The 21,662-nt window shown below is 38.9% G+C and overlaps 1 protein-coding gene across 1 annotated transcript in view; it reads right to left on the reverse strand.

Annotated features, from left to right (window-relative positions):
• The window catches only part of TOGARAM2 (TOG array regulator of axonemal microtubules 2), a 73,234-nt gene that overhangs the window by 20,480 nt on the left and 31,092 nt on the right, over positions 1-21,662 (reverse strand). The window contains exons 14-16 of the mRNA XM_051973598.1: positions 20,009-20,198; positions 17,607-17,823; positions 181-267 (exon numbers count right to left, since the gene is read on the reverse strand). Coding sequence (XP_051829558.1) covers positions 181-267; positions 17,607-17,823; positions 20,009-20,198 — 494 coding nt within the window. The remainder of the gene's footprint in view (positions 1-180; positions 268-17,606; positions 17,824-20,008; positions 20,199-21,662) is intronic.

A 21,662-nucleotide genomic window follows, 5' to 3' on the forward strand; every position in this document is an offset into this window, starting at 1 on the left:
AAGATGAAATGCTTGGAGAAATGTGCTTCTCCAAGAGTAAACTAAGGAACGGACAGTTTAAAGTAGTTAAAAATGAAAGGGCGAGACTTTTTAGACACTATGGGAGGGATATATAAGCAAAAGATAGAGTGCAGTAATATGGGAATCGCAAAACCTGTCCAGAAGCCCTGGGTTTCTTACCTGATAGACGTTGCGTAATATCACACATTGCTCGGCCACTCAGGAAACAAAGCCGGCCAGCAAAGGCTTGTAGCAGGGAAAAGTTGTCTGAAAAAGATAGATTGAAACAGTGACAATATAGAAATTTCTTATGTTTCTGGAGTACTTTGTCCTTAGGGTGTAAATAATCCATTAATAGAAATAGACCTCTCCGAAAAACCAAAAGGATTTTTTTTTTTCAGATCAGTAAGATACCCTTAATGTAATGAAGTGGAAATTTACCACATAGGATCCTAGTGGCCAGAAAAAGTTGGTGGCACAGTAGAGAGAGAATAGAGCAAAGAAGACCTGAGTTCAAATCCAGCCTTGGATATTTTAAAATTGTATGACCCTGAGTTTCCTCGAATGAAGAAAATAGAAATAACAGTATTTACTTCCCAGGGCTGTGAGCATCAAATGACTGTACCTAGCACATGGTAGGTTCTATACAAATGCTTGTTTCCTTACCTCCTCTTTCCTTCCCTCAGGGATTAATGGAGAAAAGAATAGAGTCAGAACTCCTGAATTCCAGACCTACTCTGACACATACCCCTCTGTGTGGCTCTCTTTTCTCAAGTTCTCAGTGTCCCCCCAAAAGGAATCCCTAAGACAACAAGTAGAAGAGAAGGTCTACAAACTGCAGGGATAGGCGGGGGTTTCTCCTCACAATCTCCTTACTCTGATGATAGCATTGGGCTGATCAAAAATGGAACAAGTTCTCTGAGGAACTAGGCTTCTTGGAATAAGAGCAGCTGGACTTACACACTAACTCAAAAAAAAAAAAACCCTGTACCTTTCCTTCAGAGAACATAGGAACAGAAATATGTAGTCTTGGTGGAACAATGGATAGAAAACCAGCTCTGGAGTTTGGAGGACCCACATTCAAAATTGGCTTCAGACACACCCTAGCTGCATGACACCGGGCAAGTCATTTAACCCTCAATTTCCTCATCTGTAAAATGAGCTGGAGAAGGACATGGTAAAGCATTCCAGTATCTCTGCCAAGAAAACCCGAAACGGGATGGCAATTAGACACAACTGAATAAATATGACAAAGTCAGCAGTAACACTATATTTACTGGTTGGACTGGAACTTTTTAATTTTTCAAAGTATTTTCTCAGCTGATCTCTCTTTTGACCCTTACAACAACCTAAGAGGGTCAAGATAGGTAACTTGGTATTATTTAATCCAATTTATAGACTGATTCTATGCAAATCAGCTTTTTTATGTAATTCTAAACCTTGAAATGTGGAGAAGACTATATATGTCATCTAATACAATCTCCTTCAAGGCTGTTTAGAAACATAATGGATAAAATTCTGGACCCAGACTCAAGAAGATCTGAGTTCAAATCCTGTCTTAAATACTTTCTAGCTGTGTGATCTTAGACAAAGCATTTAACTTCTCTCTGATCCTCAGTTTCTTCATATGTACAATGAGAGAATTGCACATGACAGATCCTCCATCCAGCTCTAAATCTATGATCCTATGACTAACTTCCCAAACACTATAATCATCTTAAAGATGAAAAAAAAAAAAAAAACTGAGGCTAAGAAACTGACCTGCACAGTAAGAAAGAAGAGAAATAAGCATTTATTAAGGACCTGTTGTATGCCAGGTACTGTGCTAAGTGTTTTGTTATCTCATTTGATCCTTACAACCACTCTGGGAAGTAAATGCTATTACTCATTGTCATTTTATACTTGAGGAAATTGAGGAAGGCAGAGGTTAAGTGATTTTGTCAGGTCACTTGCTAGTTAATATCTAAGGCTGCATTAGAACTCAGTCTTCCAAATACTAGATCCAATGATCTACCTCTAAAAATACCTAGTTATCTCTAAGACACCAAGCCTCAAAGAAGTCACTCAGCAAGTTAGCTACAGACTGAGAATTAGAACTCAGTTCTCCTGACCACTAATTATTTCCCTCTTGATATATTATGTTGTGTCCCTTAAGTTACTCAGATTACATTTTGCCTCATGTATAATAAATTCTTTGAAGTCAAAGACTATGACCAGCTATAGGGAATTTCTCTCTCCTCTCTCTCTCCTCTTTCTCTTCCTCTTCCCCCCCACCTCTCTTTCTCTGTCTCTCTGTCTCTGTCTCTCTGTCTCTCTCTTCTCTCTCTGTCTCTTTCTCTCTCTCGCCCTCTGTTTCTTTCTCTCTTCTTTCCTCCCTTTACTCTTCCCTCTCATCCCGAATCAATGCCCAGGGCTCTTTTGATCCTATTATCTCCTACAGAACAGAAAAAGAACAGGTTGAACTCATTCACACTAGTGTTACCTCTGGAAAGTACTACCATTGTAAAAAAAAAGCATCAAAGGAGGAGAAATTATTAACCTAAAGGAATGATGGAATTTCAGGCACTAATGCAAGAAATCTCTTATTATTCCACCTATAAGTAAGATTATTCCCAACATAAACTACATCCATTTTAAAAATTTCAATAAATTTTATTCCACATTTCCTAAATACCTGCTAAGGACCAGCTACTGTGTCAGGTGCTAAAGATGCAAAGATGGAAAAAAAAATCTCAATGTGTTTTCTGTAATCAAGAAGAAATCCAGACAGATTGCTATAAAAATAATGAATAATAAAAGATCACTTTTAGGTGGAAGGGGAAATGAAATGTCAAATTGTGTCTAGTTATACTTTGAACCCATCAGCACCGGTTAAATAAATATAACTGATGTCTTGAATTTAGCAGCAACTTCATCATCCCTGTGCCACAATTAGCTCTCCCTTGGGCCTGTTACACCAGAAAAGCTTGATTCCTACCTTCCTCATGCTATGGCAGCTACTTGGAAACAGATCTTACATAAAAATACATCTAGTCCTACAGAAGATGAGGAAAGTTTGTAATAAATGACTCGTTAGCTTGAAGCTGGCAGTCATGCTGTACAAGAGTGCTGGGTTTAGAATATGGTCTGGGTTCAAATCCTAGCTCTGTTCTTTATTGTGGATGTGACAATGGGCCAGGTCACTTTATCTGACTCAGTCCCATTTGTTCCATCTGTAAAATGAGAGGGCTGGGCTTGATGACTCCTAAATCCTAAAATCTCCTTAAGTGCAGGTGGCTAGAATATTCCTGTTCCACATTCTGACTGTTGATAAGGATCTTGGATGGGCACACCTAACCCTAACATTCTGACAGCTTCAACAAGTACAAGGGAAAACTCCCTCAGCTTTCAGTGAAGGTGGAGCCAGGGAGCATGTCCACACCTGCAGGGGAGTTGCAAGACAAATGAAGTGTTACAACAAGAAGCCAAACCAAAGAAACTTTCTCTGTATCTGAATCATCTTTTTCAGGGCTGAATTTCTTTCATCAAGGGACCTGATCCAGGGAATGTGCAAAAAAAAAAAAAAAAAAATGCAGTACTGGTAACTGAGTCCTAAGTTTTAGTTAAAAGATTAACATTAATGAGCTATATTGATCTGGGGAGGAGGGGAAAACCACTTTTTCTTTGTGTGCCTCAGTTTCCTTATCTGTAAAACTGGTATAATCAGTGATATGCTAGTAAATGTTTTAACTGTCTAGGAGTGGGGAGAAAATTGTACACACATACATTTTTAAGTTTAAGCTGCACTATTAACATTTTCTCTATCGTTTTAAATCTAGACGATCAACAAACAACAAACCAAATCCTGATTTGTGGCATTTGCCAATTTATAATGTATGAATGCTCACACTGAAAATTTAATAATTGATTCTCCAGCAATTGGCTCCAGTATACTCCTAGGGGTGATATTTATGCTTCTTTTCCAATATGGCATCCAACCTGATCTCTTTGATGTAGGTTCCTCCCTGCAATAGTGGAAATCACCTTCCAGCCAAGTCTCCTTGTTCAAGTGGAACCTGTCTTCCCTCAAATGCTCTACAAGAGGTCCAAACACTGGTTCCTTTTAAATCCCAGGTCACAGAGTTACCAAAGCAACTTGTGAGCTTTGTCCTTCATGCTTGGCTACATGATTGGTCCAACTCCTATTATGAAAATACATCTTTTTAGTTCTATTTTCCCATTTTTCACATATATAATTAATTATTGCCTACATGTTGGAGTCCATGTATATCCACCATGTAATCTCTCCATTGCTCTTTGAAATACCCACCATTGAAATTCTCAGAGACTGTAGTACTCCATTTTTGGTAGCCATACAGTATCACCAGAAAAAAATAAGTTTACATGATGGGATTCTGTTTTCAGAAGCGAGCTTGTGGTCACTGAAAGCAATATTATTTTTAAAAATATATATTCCAGCATGTTCTCTTGTTACTCTTAAATTCTATGCTCAGTTCATTATCCATCTGCAATGAGCTATTCATATAGACAACAGTCATTCTTCTTCAACTACTTGGACAGATTTTTTTGAGTCATTATGGGTTTCATGGATAAGGGGTTGCCCTGTTTCAGTTCCTGATACAATTAGCACAAAGATATCCACAAACAAGAATAATGTCAAACAAATAGAAAAGAATCCTTGAAAACTAAATATTGGCTTAGAAACCCACAAATTAATATCTATGTTGCATTATATTTTTATTTTGATAAACATTTCCCAATTATATTTTAGGGCAGGAGTTTAATCCTTCTGAACCAGAAGTTTTCTCACCATGTATAGAATTTGCCTATTCACGTGAACTCTGCATTTAATATCCTCCTTGTCAGTAGAAAACTCTTTTGGTGGCTACATGTCTTCCTGTTTTATGCTTTCTCTTATATTAACAATCAGAAAGTCACTAAAATATTATCTCTACTATTGAATATTCCAAATGCTCTTATATGATTTTGACATATATGCATGTGAGACATCTTTGGAGAAAAATTTTTAAAATGACATTTTACTCTATTGACTCAAATTCTTTTTTTTTTAATAATAAACAAGAAGCATAGTGAGATCTTGTGGTATCAATATTCTTTAGCTAATTTGTGACTATAAAGACATTGTCTCTTATAGAATATCACTTGAAAAAAGTTGTCTGTCCCTTCTCATATTTTTATTATTACTTCAATAAATGGCTTTTTCTCATAAAAAAATTTCAGGGATGAAAAGGCAAACATATAGCTTGGTAGAAATTTTTTTTGAGGGGAAGGGGGTAATGACATCCATGACACTTTTGGCTTGGTGTTTTCCCTTTTTTCTGAATATTGCTTTCTGAGTTACATCAAAAAATAGCTCCTGAAATATAGTAGGTGCTAAATAAAAAATGTATAAATTAACTGACTTAGGACTTTAATGGACAATACTTGTGCTATATGTCTCAAAAGGTTGTTTTAAGGCAGGGGTCCTCAAACTTTTTAAATAGGGAGCCAGTTCACTGTCCCTCAGACTGTTGGAGGGCTGGACTATAGTAAAAACAAAAACTTTGTTTTGTGGGCCTTTAAATAAAGAAACTTCATAGCCCTGGGTGAGGGGGATAAATGTCCTCAGCTGCCACATCTGGCCCACGGGTGTAGTTTGAGGACCCCTGTTTTAAGGAAAGGACTGTATAAGTTCTGGTAACTTGAAGTATTTTCCCCCATTTGTATTGAAGTTATTAGTGAATTTCTTTTCATAAGGAACTTCATAACCACTTAAGAGTCCCAAAATCTTCTATTGGACAGGGCCTTAGACATCACTTCTAGAAGTGGGAAGGCTTCAACTTACCTATCCTGCCTTCCTACCATGCTTATACCCCAGGAGTCACATACCCTGCTTTAGGTTAGTGATCGCTTTGTTCCATAAATTTCTGACTTCCCAAGGTAGAAAACTTGATGGACGTAAAATCAGGTCTGGGTCTGAGGCCTGCTTCTGATGCCAACTAGCTGTGTCACATGGAGCAAGTCACTTCATTTCTCTCATAACATAAGGATGATAGTTGTTTTGCCTTCTTCTCAGGCTTACAGTGGAGAAAGCACTTTTTGCAAAGTGGTTGAAATACCATATTTCAGCTTGCATGTGAATACTGTCTGAGATTCTTGGAATTATAATACTAAAATACTGCCTGGGATCAGGAAGATTCCTCTCCCTGAATTCAAATCAGGCCTCAGTCATTTCCTAGCTGTGTAACCCCACACAAGTCACTTAACCTGTTTGCCTCAGTTTTCTCATCTGTAAGATGAACTGGAAAAGGAGATGTTAAATCTCTCCAGTCTTTACCAAGAAAACCTAAAATGGGGTCACAGAGAATCAGAAATATCCTAAAAGCAACCAAACAACAACTGAAATACTTATTAACTGTGCAACCTTAAGCAATTTACTTAATTTCTCTGTGCCTCAGTTTCCTTATATGTAAAATGGGGTGATGCAGACTTACTTTAAAAGGCTGTTAGGAAGATCAAGTGAGATAAGGTACTTAAAGCATTTTGTAAACCTTAAAGTGATATATAAATAATACTGCGGCTCATGCAACAATTAAGATCCAACTTTCTCTTCTTTCTCCCAGTCTCCTCTCAAAACTGTGTCATCAACAAACCATGCCTGAGAACATTTCATTCCACCACCTAAGTCACAGAGGAAAATGTTACTGTTGATTCTCTAGAACTAAAACTACTTTTATCGTCCCCCTTGCTCATTTCTGACCAGTTGGTACCCATTCTATATCCACCCTTTTAGCTCTCAGTCTACAACACTGAGGACCAAACTCATGCAGAGACAAAGACCAAAAACACCATCAGAGCAGACCTTACCTTTACCCAATTGGACATCAACCCCAAATGGGTAGAGCTCACCATCAGATCTTTTGCTGTTTATTGCTGAGTGTTTATTCCATGAACAGATTCAAAAGTCAAAAGCTACCAATCCCGAGATTGCATCTCTCCATTCCCCTCCATCTTCCAGACCTATTTCCCTACCACTATGGAAGATTAAATGACAAGCTGCCAAGACTCCCCCCCTCCTCAATCTGAGCTGACCGTGACTTCCCCAAGTACCTTAAGGTGTCTCTAGTTTTATCTGAGGATTAATTTTCCTACTATCCCTTCCCTTAGAGCTTAAGCTTTTAAAACACAATGTTACATTTCAGCAGAAGCTAAATCTAGAAATCTCTTAATCCTAAAATCATTCTTTTCCCCTTAAAAAAAATATGGTTAACATTTTAATTCACTGTCATGTTTGGCATGCAATGGAAAGAATTCTACAGGACTTGGCATCCGGGGACCTATTCCAGCTTGACATGAACATTACTAAATGAGGTAATGGATGCAAAGCTCTTTGATGACCCTATAGAGCCATATAATGTAAGCTGAATGAGAGATCTGAATAAGCATATATGAAGAGGGAGTACATTGTAAGCATGGAGGGAGCCTCCACAAAAGCACCCAAGTGGGAAGATGGAAGGTATCATATTAAGATGAGCAAAAAGGCCATTATGGTTAGACTATATTATGTAATATGTGAAGGGAATAAGATATAAAACTGGAAAGTTATGTTTGAGTTACTTTGCAAACCTCAGCAAATAAGCATCTCTGAGTTTATTTTCTCATCTTAAATAAGGATGATAATACTTATACTATCTATCTTATAGAAATAGATATGATAGATACAAATTAAAATGTAAAGTGCCTTATAAATTTAAAGCATGATGTAGATGTCAGCTGTGATTAGCATTATTGTTAATGATGTTATTCATGCTAAGAGATGGGGGCACTGGCAAGGATAATTAAAAATGGCAGATAATTCAAAGGTTGTTTACATTTACTCTGAAAATCTCTATGCTTCCAATAAACTTCATTCCTTAATTTAGTTAAGCTTAAGCTAAGTGATTCCCAGCCTTTTGTGTCATGGATATCTAAGGTCATATGTAGTTATTTCAAGGAGTCTATAGATAACTAGGAAATCCACTTTTAAACAAAGCAATAGATTTTTCTGGGAACTGAATATTATGTCACTCATATATGTATAAATTTTTTCCAAGCAACATTTTTTAGTCATTACCAGTCATGTCCGATTCTTCATGATCCACTATGGGATTTTCTTGGCAAAGATATAAAGTGGTTTGCCATTTCCTTCCCCAAATAATTTGACAGGTGAGGAAACTGAGGCCACCAGAATTAACTGACGTGCCCAGGATGACATAGCCCGTAAGTATAAGAAGCTAGATTTGAATTCAGGAAGATAAGTCTTCCTGACTTCAGGCCCAGAGCTCTATCCACTGGACCATCTAAATGAAGATCCTATTAAGATATGTTATTGACTCCCTAGTAGCCATCTGTGTCAAACCTTTACCACTTCCTACCCTCTACTTGCTATAATTTCTGATGAGTCTCCCTGCCTTAAGGGAAACTCTTCAATCCAACTTTCAGAGTTGTAAAAGTGACTGACCCATGAACTCCCCATTACCTCTAGGATCAAATACAAAAGACTTTCCAACCTGACTCCAAGCTACCTTTCCAATGTTAATTTACATCACTGCTCTTAAAATACACAATGGCCCAATTACACCAGCCCCTAGCTGTTCCTTCTGCATAATATTTCATCTCCCACCTCCATGCTTTAATACAGGCTGTGTCCCCCAAGCCTGGAACACACCCTCTCTTTACCTCTGCCTCTTAGAATGCCTAATTTCCTTCAACAAATAGGAGACTCATATGCCACCTCCTGGGAGCATGAAGTCACTCCTGAACCCTAGCTTGTACGCCTCTCCCATTACCCAAAAAAAAGCTAATATTTGTTGTTGAATCAATTAGTAATATCTGACTCTTCATGATGCCATTTGGGGTTTTTTTGGCTAAGATACTGAAGTGGTTTGCCATTTCCTTCTCCAGCTCATTTTATAAATGAGGAAACTGACACAAACAGGATTAAATGACTTGCTCGGGTTCACACAGCTAGTGTCTGAGCTCTATTTTGAACTCAATTCTTTCTTTCTTTTCTTTTTTTTTTTTTTTTTGAATATCTTTTTTTTTAATTTTTATTTAATAATTACTTTATATTGACAGAATCCAGAACTCAATTCTTTCTAATGCTATAGAGAGCTCTGATGCTCTATCCACTGTATCACCTAGCTGTCTTGGCTTGTATACTTTGTATACATTTTGTATATACTTAAATGTATCATGCTATCTTTTTGGAAATCTGTCAGCTCCCTAAACATGGCAAGGACTGTTTTCATTTCTGCCTTTATAATTCTAGGACCTAGCACAGTTTTGACACATAGTAGATGTTTAATGATGCTTGTTGATTGACTCATTATGCATTTTCACAACCAACAGTTATGAAAAGTATAACTGTTATTATTTAGGAGTCTTCTTTTTTCTTTTTCTTTCTTTTCTTTTCTTTCCTTCCTTTCTCTTTCTTTTTTAACAGCTAAATAAGAGATATGATGTTGTGGTAGACAGAGGGACAGTCTGGACCACTTGGGTTTGGCAACAATCACTTCACCTCTCATTTCCCAGAGGCACCTCTTAAGGGCTCCAACGATAAAGCTGATGTGTTTGGAGGGAGGGTGTTTCTCCATTTGGAACCCCTCACACCGATGAAATCACAGTGCTGATCCAATAACAATAACATTTTACATTTGGGTAGCAATTTTCAAGACTATTGATCTCAGGGAATCTGGGTAGGTTCTCTCAAGAGTCTAAGTTAATGCTGAGTTGCTGATTGTCATTGTTGAAGGGAAGCCCCAAACCAAGACATTTCTTATACTGATATTGCCCACACACAACACTTCAAGGTTTAAAATATATACATCATTTAATTTGAACCTTGCAACAACCTTGTGAATGCAAATGTTACAGATATTATTGTGCTCATTTTATATATGAGAAAACAGATTCAGAGTGGTTAAGCTATTTAATAATACAACTAGTGTCTGGAACAGGATTCAATACCCAGATTTCTTCTGACTCCAAGGTCAGTACCACATTGCTTCTTTCAAAATGGGTCTTCACACTTGAAAAGTTTGATTTGTGTGAATTATAACTCGTCTTTGAACCTGCAGGCTTAATGAAGCTAGGGAAAGGTAGGCCGAGAATATATACCAGTCCTACACTGAAGATGAACTGGGATCAAAAACTCAAGGGGCAAAAGCTGGCAGCAGATTGTCCAGCTTCAGAAAGGAACTACATTGATCAGAAACTCATGTCTGGCATCTGCAATTAGGTTGATCTAGTGGATAGAGTATTGACTTGTAGTCAAAGCCTCAGACATTTACTGTATAATCCTGAGCAAGTCACTTAAACACTACAGCCTTAGCTTTCCCATCTGGAAAATGGGGATAATAACATCATCTACCTCCTATGGTTATTATAAGGGTTAAATAAGAAAGCATTTGTTAAAGTGCTTTGTAAATCTTGAAGCACTATATAGATGCTAGTTATTATTCAGTATTAATGAAATGATGTCACACATCTGATACTTTAAATTGCACTACTCTCTGCTCCTTGGTTCAAGTCTCAATTTGCTCAGCTATAAAATGAAGATAATGATACCAGCAGTACCTATCTCAAAGGGTTACTGCTAGGTTTAAATGAGATAATAGGAAATTTCCCTTTGCAAAATCTGAAGCAGTATAAAAATATCCTGAGGCAGTATAAACATTAAACAGAAATCAAGCCTTAGGGTCAAGAAGAACCCCCTGAATTCAAATCCTGTCTTTAACACATCCTGGTTATCTGGCCCTGAACAAGTCACATTACCACTTGATTTTCCTAATCTAGGCCACTCAAGGTTTATTCCCCCCAAAATGCATTTTTTTACATGCATTTATCATCCCTCCCTCTTACCTCCCCCTCACATTGAACAAAGGGTCAATTCAGAGGTTGAGACAACAAGTGTGAAAGCTCAGCATAAAGTGCTCTACTTGTGAACCGGTCTGATAGTATCAGAACAGAAGATGCTAAACTCTCAGGTTTGGGGAGAGTTAAAAATTCTCCCAAGATGTGGGGGTCTTATAATCTTCAAGAAGTTAAAGCCTATTTTGCTGGGTGCCGGTTTTCCCAATAAATCCATGTGAGTCGATGATTTAGCAAGGGCCTTGGCCGTGTGGTTATTGGCAATAGCAATCTCACTTACACAGAACAACATTTGGAACAAGCCGTAATTTAGAGTGGGATTTATATTGTTTGTTCGGCCGCCACACACCGGGCAAGTCGTAAATCCCCTTGAAGAGGAAGAGGGAAAATTGACAATATTTATGAACTAGAGACAGGGAGGAGAACCCGATTGAGTTCCTTGATTTGTTGCTGCCCTGAAACTGCACCTCCAGGCTCCAGCCAATGACAGGACTGTTCCCTCTGGTGCTCAATAGACCCCACAAACCATTTTCTCCCGGGAGCTGGACCAAAGTCACCCCTCAAGTGTCATATGATTAATGGTGGCAATGGTTAATGAGAAGGATCTGCTATTTCATCAACATGAAAAACTCCATCCACCAAGAGAGATGGAAACTCATCCACAATTTAGTGGGCTAAATTTAGAGGTGGCTAACAGTGTTATAGGTGGGATTTCATCCCAGATCTTCCAGACTCCAAGCCCAGAACGCTATATACTACATCATGCTGTCCCTCTGGTCTTTGTTTAATGAACTTAATTTCTCCAACAAAGGGAATAGAAATATGGGAAGGAGCTAAGGAAAGATTTTCATATTATCAATGCTCTGGACTCAAGGATGAGGAATGCCTTCTGTCGGAGGGCTAATGGTCCCATTTTATCTTCCTATTTGTCTTTACGTTGGTTTAAAGAGAAATGACAATGTGGAAAGGACATCGTCTGAATCCCACTTCTGCCTCTTACTACCTTGTGTGACCTTGAGAGAGACACTTCATCTCTAGATTTCAGTTTCCTCTGTAACACGAGGGGGTTGGATTAGATGATGACTTTCAAGGTCCCTTCCAACTCTAAATTTACAATCCTGAATAGAACACATTTCATAGTTTTATTTTACCAAAATGTCATAGGTTTATTGCTGTTGTTTGTTGTTTGATTCCTTTCCTGGAAAATTTCTAACTCTCTCCTTAATTTAAATATGACTATGTGAGACCACAACAGTTACAGAGAAATTTAGTTCAATATTTATAAGAGCTTTTGAAAATATCAAAAGGAATATTATCTCTAGTTTCTACTGTATGGGTTTAACTGATTTTATGCTTATTAATTTTATAATTGAATCAGCTTTTCCTCTGAATTAATTTTAAGTTATAAGTTAACTTCTTATCATCCCCCAAAGGTATATTGTCCATCCTTGCTTGTCCTTGAACAAACCCTTCTCTGTAACAAACCCATCTAAGAGCTAGGGAGTCTACTAACTCAGAAGCACTAACAAGGGCTGCAAGATATTGTTAGGTCCCATAAACAATTAATATTCCTTAATTGTCAAAGAGGAATGATCTTTAGCTTCATATGGGTGCTGCTTTCTTTAAAATAACCAATCATTTGTCCCAACCCCCACAGTGCTATCTACTATGTAACCAATTGTATCATCTTCCCTACCTCCCCAACTCTGTATTACCCAAAACAATATTAAGGCTGGTGAGTCCTACATGTGTGTCTTTGAAATATTGAGAGAGACCACTGACCCAAGAGTATCCATCTTTTCCTGTCTAGCGAAGCTGCATGTAACTTAAGCAGCCCACATTTCATCCATCTCCTCTATAGAGTCTAGAACACATACAAGGCATAGGCTGGGAGGATTTGACCATGTCATTTTCTCAGTCAAGCTGCTTTCCACAACTGCCCTTTAAGATCAACTACAGATTCCTCAAGTTTGACCTTTAAAGCTGCTTCAGGGAGGTTTTTTTGTGGGTAAGGATTGTCTTTCCTTTGTATTTCCCTGATTCCTGAATAATAATACAAAGTGCCTGGTAAATGCTGAGTAACTGCTGTGGATCCACTGTCTGGTGGCTTAGATTCAGAACGAGTACCCACAGGCAGGGCAGAGAGAATACTGTGCAGCAGCAGTAGAAAGATGGGACAAAATTGAAAGAACGGAAAAGAAGCTGGATTGGAGTTCAAGAAGACCTGAGCTAATAACTGCCAACAAATAGCTTCATAACCTGGAGAAAGGACTTTTATTTCTTTGGTTTGGTTTTCTCATTTGGGAAAGGAGGAAACTGAACTTCTAGGTATGACCTGGAGAGGGTCAGTGACAAGAAAGATCCCACATCCACCAAAATGTTATTGCAGCACTTTCTGTAATAACAAAGAAACAGAATGTCCATTCATTGGGGAATAGCTATGAATGTGGAGCACGAATGTGATGGAATATTACGGCACTCTGAGAAACGATGGTGATGAATATTAATATCATTATTATGATAATATTATAATAATATTATGTTATAATATATTGTATATTATATAATACATATAATATAAGAATATTATAAGAAATATGGGGTGAAGGTGGACTGCAAGGCAAGGCAAGCAAACGAGGAAAACAACATACACAATGATTAGTACGGTATAAATGAAAGAATAGCAATGACCAAATAATGGAAAATGACCACTGTTAAATTATAATGACCAAGCTTGGCCCCAAAGAAGATTGATTAAGAATGAGCCTGCCTACAAAAATGAGCAAGACGGCTTTGCAGCTAAGGTGCAGAATATATTTTGTGGTTGGTCAACCATTTTCAATCATGGCTGACTTTGTGACCCCAAATGGGGTCACAAAGATACTGAAGTGGTTTGCTATTTCCTTTTCCAGCTCATTTTACAGATGAGGAAACTGAGTCAAACACAGTTAAGTGATTTGCTCAGGATCATGCTGCTAGTAAGGGTCTAAGACCAGAGTTGAATTCAAGAAGAGGAGTATTCCTGACCTCAGGCCTAGTACTCCTTCTGCTGTGTCACCTAGCTGCCCAGGAGAATGTATTTTGTCTTTAAAAAAAAAATGAAAATTGTGTAGCAGAGATTCATGGTTATCATGGACAATCTAATTTTTATGTTCTTTTGTATATTTGGAAATGCTATATGTGATTTTTAAAAATTGTTTTTAAGAAAAAAATGCACTTCCCTTTCTCTATTTGTAGACTTGAGGGGAGGGTGGGAATGGGTGTGGAATCTTGCTTTTGATATATTGATTGATTTTTCTGAACTTTTTTTCCTTCTTTTAAAAATTTTGTTGGGGCATCTAAGTGGCGCAGTGGATAGAGTGCCAGCCCTGAAGTCAGGAGGACCTAAATTCAAATCTGACCTTCCTAGCTGTATGACCCTAAGAGCAAGTCACTTAATCCCAATTGCCTCAGAAAAAAAAATTCTTTGTTGTAAATAATGGCTCCAAGATATATAAGAAAAAGTAGATGATATAAAAACAAAAAATAGCACTCTGTGTGTGTGTCTATAAGTGTAAGTATATTTATAGACAGACAGACAAGCATGCATACAAATACAGGTGGGACTGCTGTGCAATCTGGCGTGTCTGACTCAGACTTCCTGCGCAGTTCTGACCCAGCCTTTACCGGGAGGACAGGGAGATTGGTCGCCGGCTCTGCCCCCGCTAGCTGAGTGACTATGGATCAGCCCCTTAATGTCTCTGAGCCTTAACTTAGCTTGATAAAACGAGGTACTCTCTCAGGTCCCTCCCTGCCGATTCTAAACCCTGTGAGTCCTGGAGGATCCCATCATGCTTGACTAATTGGCTCCCCGCTGAAATGCAGCTTCCTCTAGGGTAGTTCCAGGCTTTTGTTAAACAACACACATCAACACTTCCCAGTGTTGTCGAACAGATGTAGAAGTGAAGGCAATACGTTTATACCGAACCTAAATTGTGAGAGCAGATTTATTCGGGAGGAAGAGGCGCTGACTGGGATAGAACTGAATTCCAGGCAGGAGGCAGTTAGAGCTGGGGGAGGGAAGGGGGTGTTAAATAGAATCTAATCCACCACCAGCATCCCATTTTCCAAATGAAGAGCAGCAGAGAAATTAAGAGATTTACCTAAACCTCACCCATTGAGGTGCAGCCAAGTAGCTATAAGCCAGACTCCTTCCTCTAGATATTCCTATGTTAAAAAGAAAAGTTGCACCCCTACCTCTGCTGCCCCAGAAGCCTCATGAAATCAGAGAATGTTGGAGGCAAAGGGACCTTGAAGGCCATGGAGGCCAAATCTCTACCTAGGGTTCATGAGCTCCCAAGGGGTCGGTGGACAGATTTCAACTTGAATTGGGGGGAGAGAAATGGCATCTTTATTTATTTTTTTTTTTTACTAATCTTTGATTTCCTTTGTAATCCTTTCATTTTATGCATCTGAAAACATGACTGAGGAAGGGTCCAGTCACTTCCAAAAAGGTCCAGGGCACAAAAAAAATGATAAAGCCCTGTCCTAGTCCAATATTCTCATATAAAAATATATATATTGCTGATTTGTTGCTACATCATCTGTATTTCCCGATACATCCTTCCCTCCTCCCTATTCCCAATCTCCAGAAAGGCATCCTTCATGACAAAGAATTTTTTAAAAGGGAAAGAAAATAGTTTAGCAAAACTAACCAACACATCATCTGACTCTGACAATATATGCAGTATTACTGTTAGCAAAGGTAATTGCAAAAACTTGGATTTATATCAAGCTTTATAGTGTATAAAGCATTTCACATCCATGATCTCATTTGATGCTTACAGCCATCCTAGGAGGTAGGCGAAGCTGGGACTATGGTACCCATTTTACTGATGAGGAAACAAAGAGATGAACATGGTCAGAGTGGGCACACCAGAGCCTGAGGTGTAGACATACATGCATAAATGTACATAAAAACATAAATACTAAGTAACACTAACAGGCCTGAATCCCAGCCAATGGAGGAAAAAAAAAAAAAACAGAAGGAAAAAAGTGGAAATAAAGCAGTCTAAATAGAAGGCAAGAGACAAAAAGAGAGGCAGAAGTCTATGGAGGATGGAGGTAAGAATCATTTTTGTTTAATAGTTTAACTACTTTAACACTTTATAGTTTAAAATTCTTCAAGTGCCGCCATCTACATGAAGTTTTTCCTGACTTCTCCAGATGCTAGGGCCCTCTCTGCCCTTGTGACACCATTCCTCTCCTTATATTTACCTTGAATTTATTATGCATGCATGTTGAGGCAGCTAAATAGTATTACAGATAACAGCACTCTGACCTGGACCCTGGAGGATCTGAGTTCAAATCTGGCTTCAGATACTTCCTAGATGTTCAGGCTAAGTCGCTTAACCTTTATCTGCCTCAATTTCCCCATCTATAAAATGGAGATAACAATAGCATCTACCACTCAGGATAGTTGTGAGGATCAAATGAAATATTTGTAAAGCCCTTTGCAAACCTGAAAGTGTTAGCTATATGCCATCAATAAAAGTTTTTTTTTTTTTAGTAATAATACTAATGAAGAATAATGTTCATTTTTCCCTAGAGCAAATATAAGATTCATGGAGACAAAGACTGTTTTATTTTGGTCTTTGAACACCCAGTGCCTGACGTATAGTGGGACTTTCCTAAAAGCTTGCTGATTAATGGGCATCCAGCTCTCCCAACAAGTGCCCCCACTCCCAAGAGTCCCCTCATCTGTTAAATGAAGGGATTCAACTCCAAGCTTTAAGAATCTATCATGATGTGCCCCATCAACAGTCCCAAGGCCGTGGGCTGTCTAGGTTGGCCCTATTCTACATTTATTCCATGAAGTATCACTTGGGATCATGAGTCAGATTCAGTCAGTGCTCCCAGACCCAAACTGCCAAGCCTCACTGGCTCATTGAGATTATTAGAACTGGGAGAAGCCTTAAGACTCACCTAATGTAATCTCATTTTCTAGGCGAGGAAAGGAAGCACCACAGAGAACTGTCTCAGGCAGGGTCACCCAACTTCCAGGGAGGAGAGGGAGAACTCATTCCCAGATCTCCAGAGTTTTAACCTCATTCTCTTCCCTCTATAATGAGAATTCCTCAGCTTTTTTGTCATAGATCCTTTTCATAGATTTAGGAAGCTATGAATCCCTTCTCTGAATAACAGTTTTAAATATATAGTATAAAATGCACAGGATTGTAAAGCAGTTATAATATTGCAAAAGTTATAAAAATATGTTTTTTAAAGTTTACAGATCCTAGATTGAATATACCCCTTATACCATTCTAAAAATCAAGGCCTTCTTAGAAACCATTAATCCAAGAATCAACCAGTATTTTCTGATTAGTAAGCAGGAAAAGTGGGCATTTGAGATTTTCAGCTATTTTAAGGAATGACTAATGGTTAATGGATAAAGAACCAACTTCAGTGACAGGATTTGAGTTTAAATCCTACCTACACCACATATTGGCTATGTGATCCCAGGTAAGTCACCTGCTTCCTCAGGTGCTTAAATAAATCTCTAAGACAGTAAATTGCAGAGCAAGCCCTGATTGCATTGGCAGAAGGAATAGTTTCCTACACCCATGAAGTCACAGGTATGGACCAAAACAAACCAAATCTCCGTGGAGCTTTGGGAGAAAAAGGAGCTGTCTCCAAGCTAGGAGGCAGCATCTCACCTATGTTCTCAATCATGGCATCTAAAGCCATCACAGCAGCTCCGTAAATGGCAGAACTCTTGGAGTTGAGGTTATCTGAGACCACAGTGACCACGGAGACCAGCACCGGGTGCAAGTTGTCTTTGAGGTGAGGGATCATTTCTGTAAAGACCTCGAGAGCACATTGGTTCACTTTCTTGTTGGGATCCTGCAGCCTCGGGATGAAAATATCGAAGATCTGGAAAGACAAAGGAAAAACAAAGACTCGCTGGGGGTTCTTGTGGGTCAAGCAGAGAGGATACAGAAGAAAAAAGAGATGTGGTAGTCAACTAAGTGATCTGTGCAGGCTGTGGGGGGCACAGTCAACTCTAAACAAGTTCATTATCAAGAGATACTGAAGACCGTTATTTCATAGACAGTGGGGTATGGTAGAAAGAGGGCTACAAGTCTCTCTGTATCCCAAAGAGATCTTAAAGGAGGGAAAGGGTCCCACATGTGCAAAAATGTTTGTGGCAGTTCTTTGTAGTGGCAAGAAACTGGAAACTTGAGTGGATGCCCATCAATTGGAGAATGGCTGAGTAAATTGTGGTATATGAATGTTATGGAATATTATTGTTCTGTAAAAAAGGACCAGCAGATAATTTCAGAAAGACATCAGAAAGAACTGATGTTAAGTGAGGCAAGCAGAACTAAGAGAACATTGTATATAGCAACAAGATTATGCAATGATCAAATGTGATGGATTTGGCTCTTTTTAACAATATGATGATTCAAGGCAATTCCAATAGACTTAGGATGGAAAGTACCAATCACATCCTGTGAGAACTATGGAGACTGAGTGTGGATTAAAACATAGTTATCATCACCTTTTTGTTTGTTTTTTCTTTATCGTTTTTTCCCCTCTTGATTGATTTTTCTTGCACCACATGACTAAAATGGAAATATGTTTAAAAGGATTGTACATATTTAGTGCTTACTGTCTTGGGGAGGAGAGAGGTAAGGGGGAAAAGGAAAAAAATTCAGAACACAAAGTCTTACAAAAATGAATGTAGAAAATTATATTTATTTGGAAAAATAAAATACTATTTTAAAAAAGAAAAAAGAAGGCTGGAATTTGACCTAGAAGATTTGAATCCAAATCTTGGCTCTGTGCAGCCTTGGATAAATTACCTAGACTTTCTGAGCTTCTATTCCCTCATATGTAAAAATGAGGGAGTTCGATTCTGAGGGGTGTCAAACTCAAATAGAAAAATCTCTACTGGCTGTACATTGACTTAGAAAAATACAACTTTACATTATCTAACTTTTGTATTTTTTATAAATTAAATTTTATTATTTTTTATTATTTTAATATGGTTGCAGCTATATTTGGACTTTTTTATGGACCATGAGTAGATGGCCTCTAAAGTCCTTTTACAGATCTGTTATTTGAGGAGTAAATAATACATATTGATTATCCACACACCACATGCCTAAATCTTTATCATTTGCCACACATGAGATAGCATAATGCCAAGCACTAAAAAAAAAAGCAAGAAAACCACCTTCTTTCCTGTCCAACAGAGAGATACACAATACTGAATCAGGAGTAAGTATGTCTGACTTTCAGGCTGTGGAGCAATTGAAATACACTTTACTAATAGGCAAAGGAACTAGTGTGAATCCCAGCTTTGTCAACAATTGTATGATACTGGGCTGGTCATTTAACTGCCCCAAGTCTCTACCTTGTCTATAAAATGGGAATAAACCTGTTCTTCCTACCTCACAGGTTTGGTGTAAGACTCAAATTTTTAAAAAATTCCAGGAAAGAGCTTTTGAAACATGAAGCACCACACAAATGTAAGCCATCCCTAACATCACCCCTGCTTCTACCCGTGTGGTCATGGTTTGGTAGATAAATCCTCTAAAACTCAAGTTCCCTTGCATTCAAGGTGGCCATATTAAAAATGAGACAAAATGCCCATAAATCATGTGAAGCAGTGTGATAAAGGACCTGAGGGATCATCTACTTGTTATCTGTCCAAAATTTCCTAGCAATGAGAAACGTGCAAAGTGAAAAATGCTAAGTCTTGTGCAGTAGTCAGCCCTCCATCTCCAAAGGTCTTTCAAGTGGAAGCTGCCTGACCCCTTGCCAGGGGAAAGGACTCCTTCTCAGACAAAGATAGCCTCTCTGAGATTTGTTCCAAGCCCAAGGTGCCATTGTGGCTCCTGGGACAATCTTCTAGTAGAGAGAAGCAACAGACAGGAGATCATGTCTAAAGTCACTTCAAAGCAACAGAGGCAGCCACAGAACCAAAGCCGGGCAGCCCCTTCAAAGGCATTATTTAGCAAGTTTATTGACAAGTAAACTTGATAAAAATGAAACAAACAAACAAAAAACAACTGGCCCTCTCTGCATGACCTCTGTGTCCCAGTGTGCTCACCTGTGTTAGGTTGGCGGTGATAAAATTGTGGTTATTCTTGCAATGGGCAAGGAGAAGGGTAATGCCCTCCATTCGGGTCCGGTATTCCTTGGACTGCAGCAGGGAGCTCAGCTCCTTCAGCTGCTCTATCATCTCTGGGTTACGTATGTTGCTACGATGAACCACCGCTGGCTCTATCTCTGCGCTGCACCTATGAGGGGGTTCAGGGGCTGCTTCAGAGGCAGCCTCCAAGAAGTGCCCCCTCCCAGACAGCCAGCTCCCCACCTCTCCTTCCCCATCATTTACTCCCACCCCTTGGGACAGCTGGAGCCATAGGAACACGAGCTCTGGGGGTGAGACTGCCAGTCAAAACCAACCAATATTGGCCATTGGCTATGGACATTCCCACTCAACCTATGGTTTGAAAAAACTGTAGTTTATAGAAACTCTGTGAATTCTCCCTTCTCTGAGAATGATGGCCCCAGGGACAGCAAACATTAATAAGGTGGCACTGGAATATAGATGTAAACCTGCAAAGGTCCTCAGAAGCCTTCTGTACAACCCTTTCATTTTACAGATGAGAGAAATTAGTTGCAAAGAGAGGTTAAGGAACATGTCCAACATGATGACATGATAACAGTAGTTACATATCAAAGGCATGATCTGAACTTTTTTCAGAAAAAAAAAGAAAAAAGGAGAGGGGAAGGGAGGAGAAGGCAGGAGAGAGGGAAACAGAGCAAAGAGGAAAGGAGAGGAGAATGGAGAGGAGAGCAGAGAAGAGAGGAGAGGGAAGCAGAGAAGAGAAGAGAGGGAAGGAGAGGGGAGAGGAGAAGGGAAAGGAAGGGAGAAGGGAAGAGAGGGGAAAGAGGAGGTAGAGGAGGGGAGAATGGAAGGAAGGGGAAGGAAGAGGGGAGGGGAGGGGAGAGGAGAGGAGGAGAGAGAGGAAAGATTTGTTGATTTGAATGCTTGGAACCAAGTTAAAAATAAAGGTTGAAGGCAATGAAGGAATCAAGAAACAATGAAAGTTTAAGTGTATAGAATGAGAGTTACATTTTTAGGCATGGCCAATATGGAAATTTGTTTGGCCGGAGTGCATATTTGTCCACAAGGGTTTTGTTTTCACTTATTTTCAATTTTTCAATAGTGGGGGACTGGGAAAAAGAAAAAAAATAAATGCTTGTTAAGGTAATAAAAAGGAAAGAAGGAAGGAAAGGGAAAGGAGAAAGAAAGACAGGGACAGAGTGAGAATAGGGGCAGGGAGAGAGGGAGAGAAGGAAGTAGGATGGAAGGAAGTTTGTAGTATGAGGACCTGGGTTTGAATTCCCAGTTTTGCCACTCCCTAGACTTTTGACCTTGCTTGGTCCCCTTTTCCTTCTCTGTAAAATGAGGTCCCTAAATGACTTCCAGGGACCTCCTTTCAGCTTAAACTGTACAAGGTAAACTGAACAACTGCTTTAAATTGCTATGCCGACATTGCCCCAATTTATTCAAATTCAGTGAAAAATAGGACTCAGAACATTATATACGGGAGGATTTCCACTTCCTTCTTATATCAGCACTAGTATGTCTATGCAAGCATTGACATATATATTTTCCTTTCAGTCCCATTGTGGTCCAAGACCTATTTTCCTTCCCACAATGCTATTTCCCATTACCCAGCAGGACAGAAAGGTTC

The sequence above is a fragment of the Antechinus flavipes genome, chromosome 2 (assembly GCF_016432865.1).
Source record: "Antechinus flavipes isolate AdamAnt ecotype Samford, QLD, Australia chromosome 2, AdamAnt_v2, whole genome shotgun sequence".
NCBI lineage: Eukaryota > Metazoa > Chordata > Mammalia > Dasyuromorphia > Dasyuridae > Antechinus > Antechinus flavipes.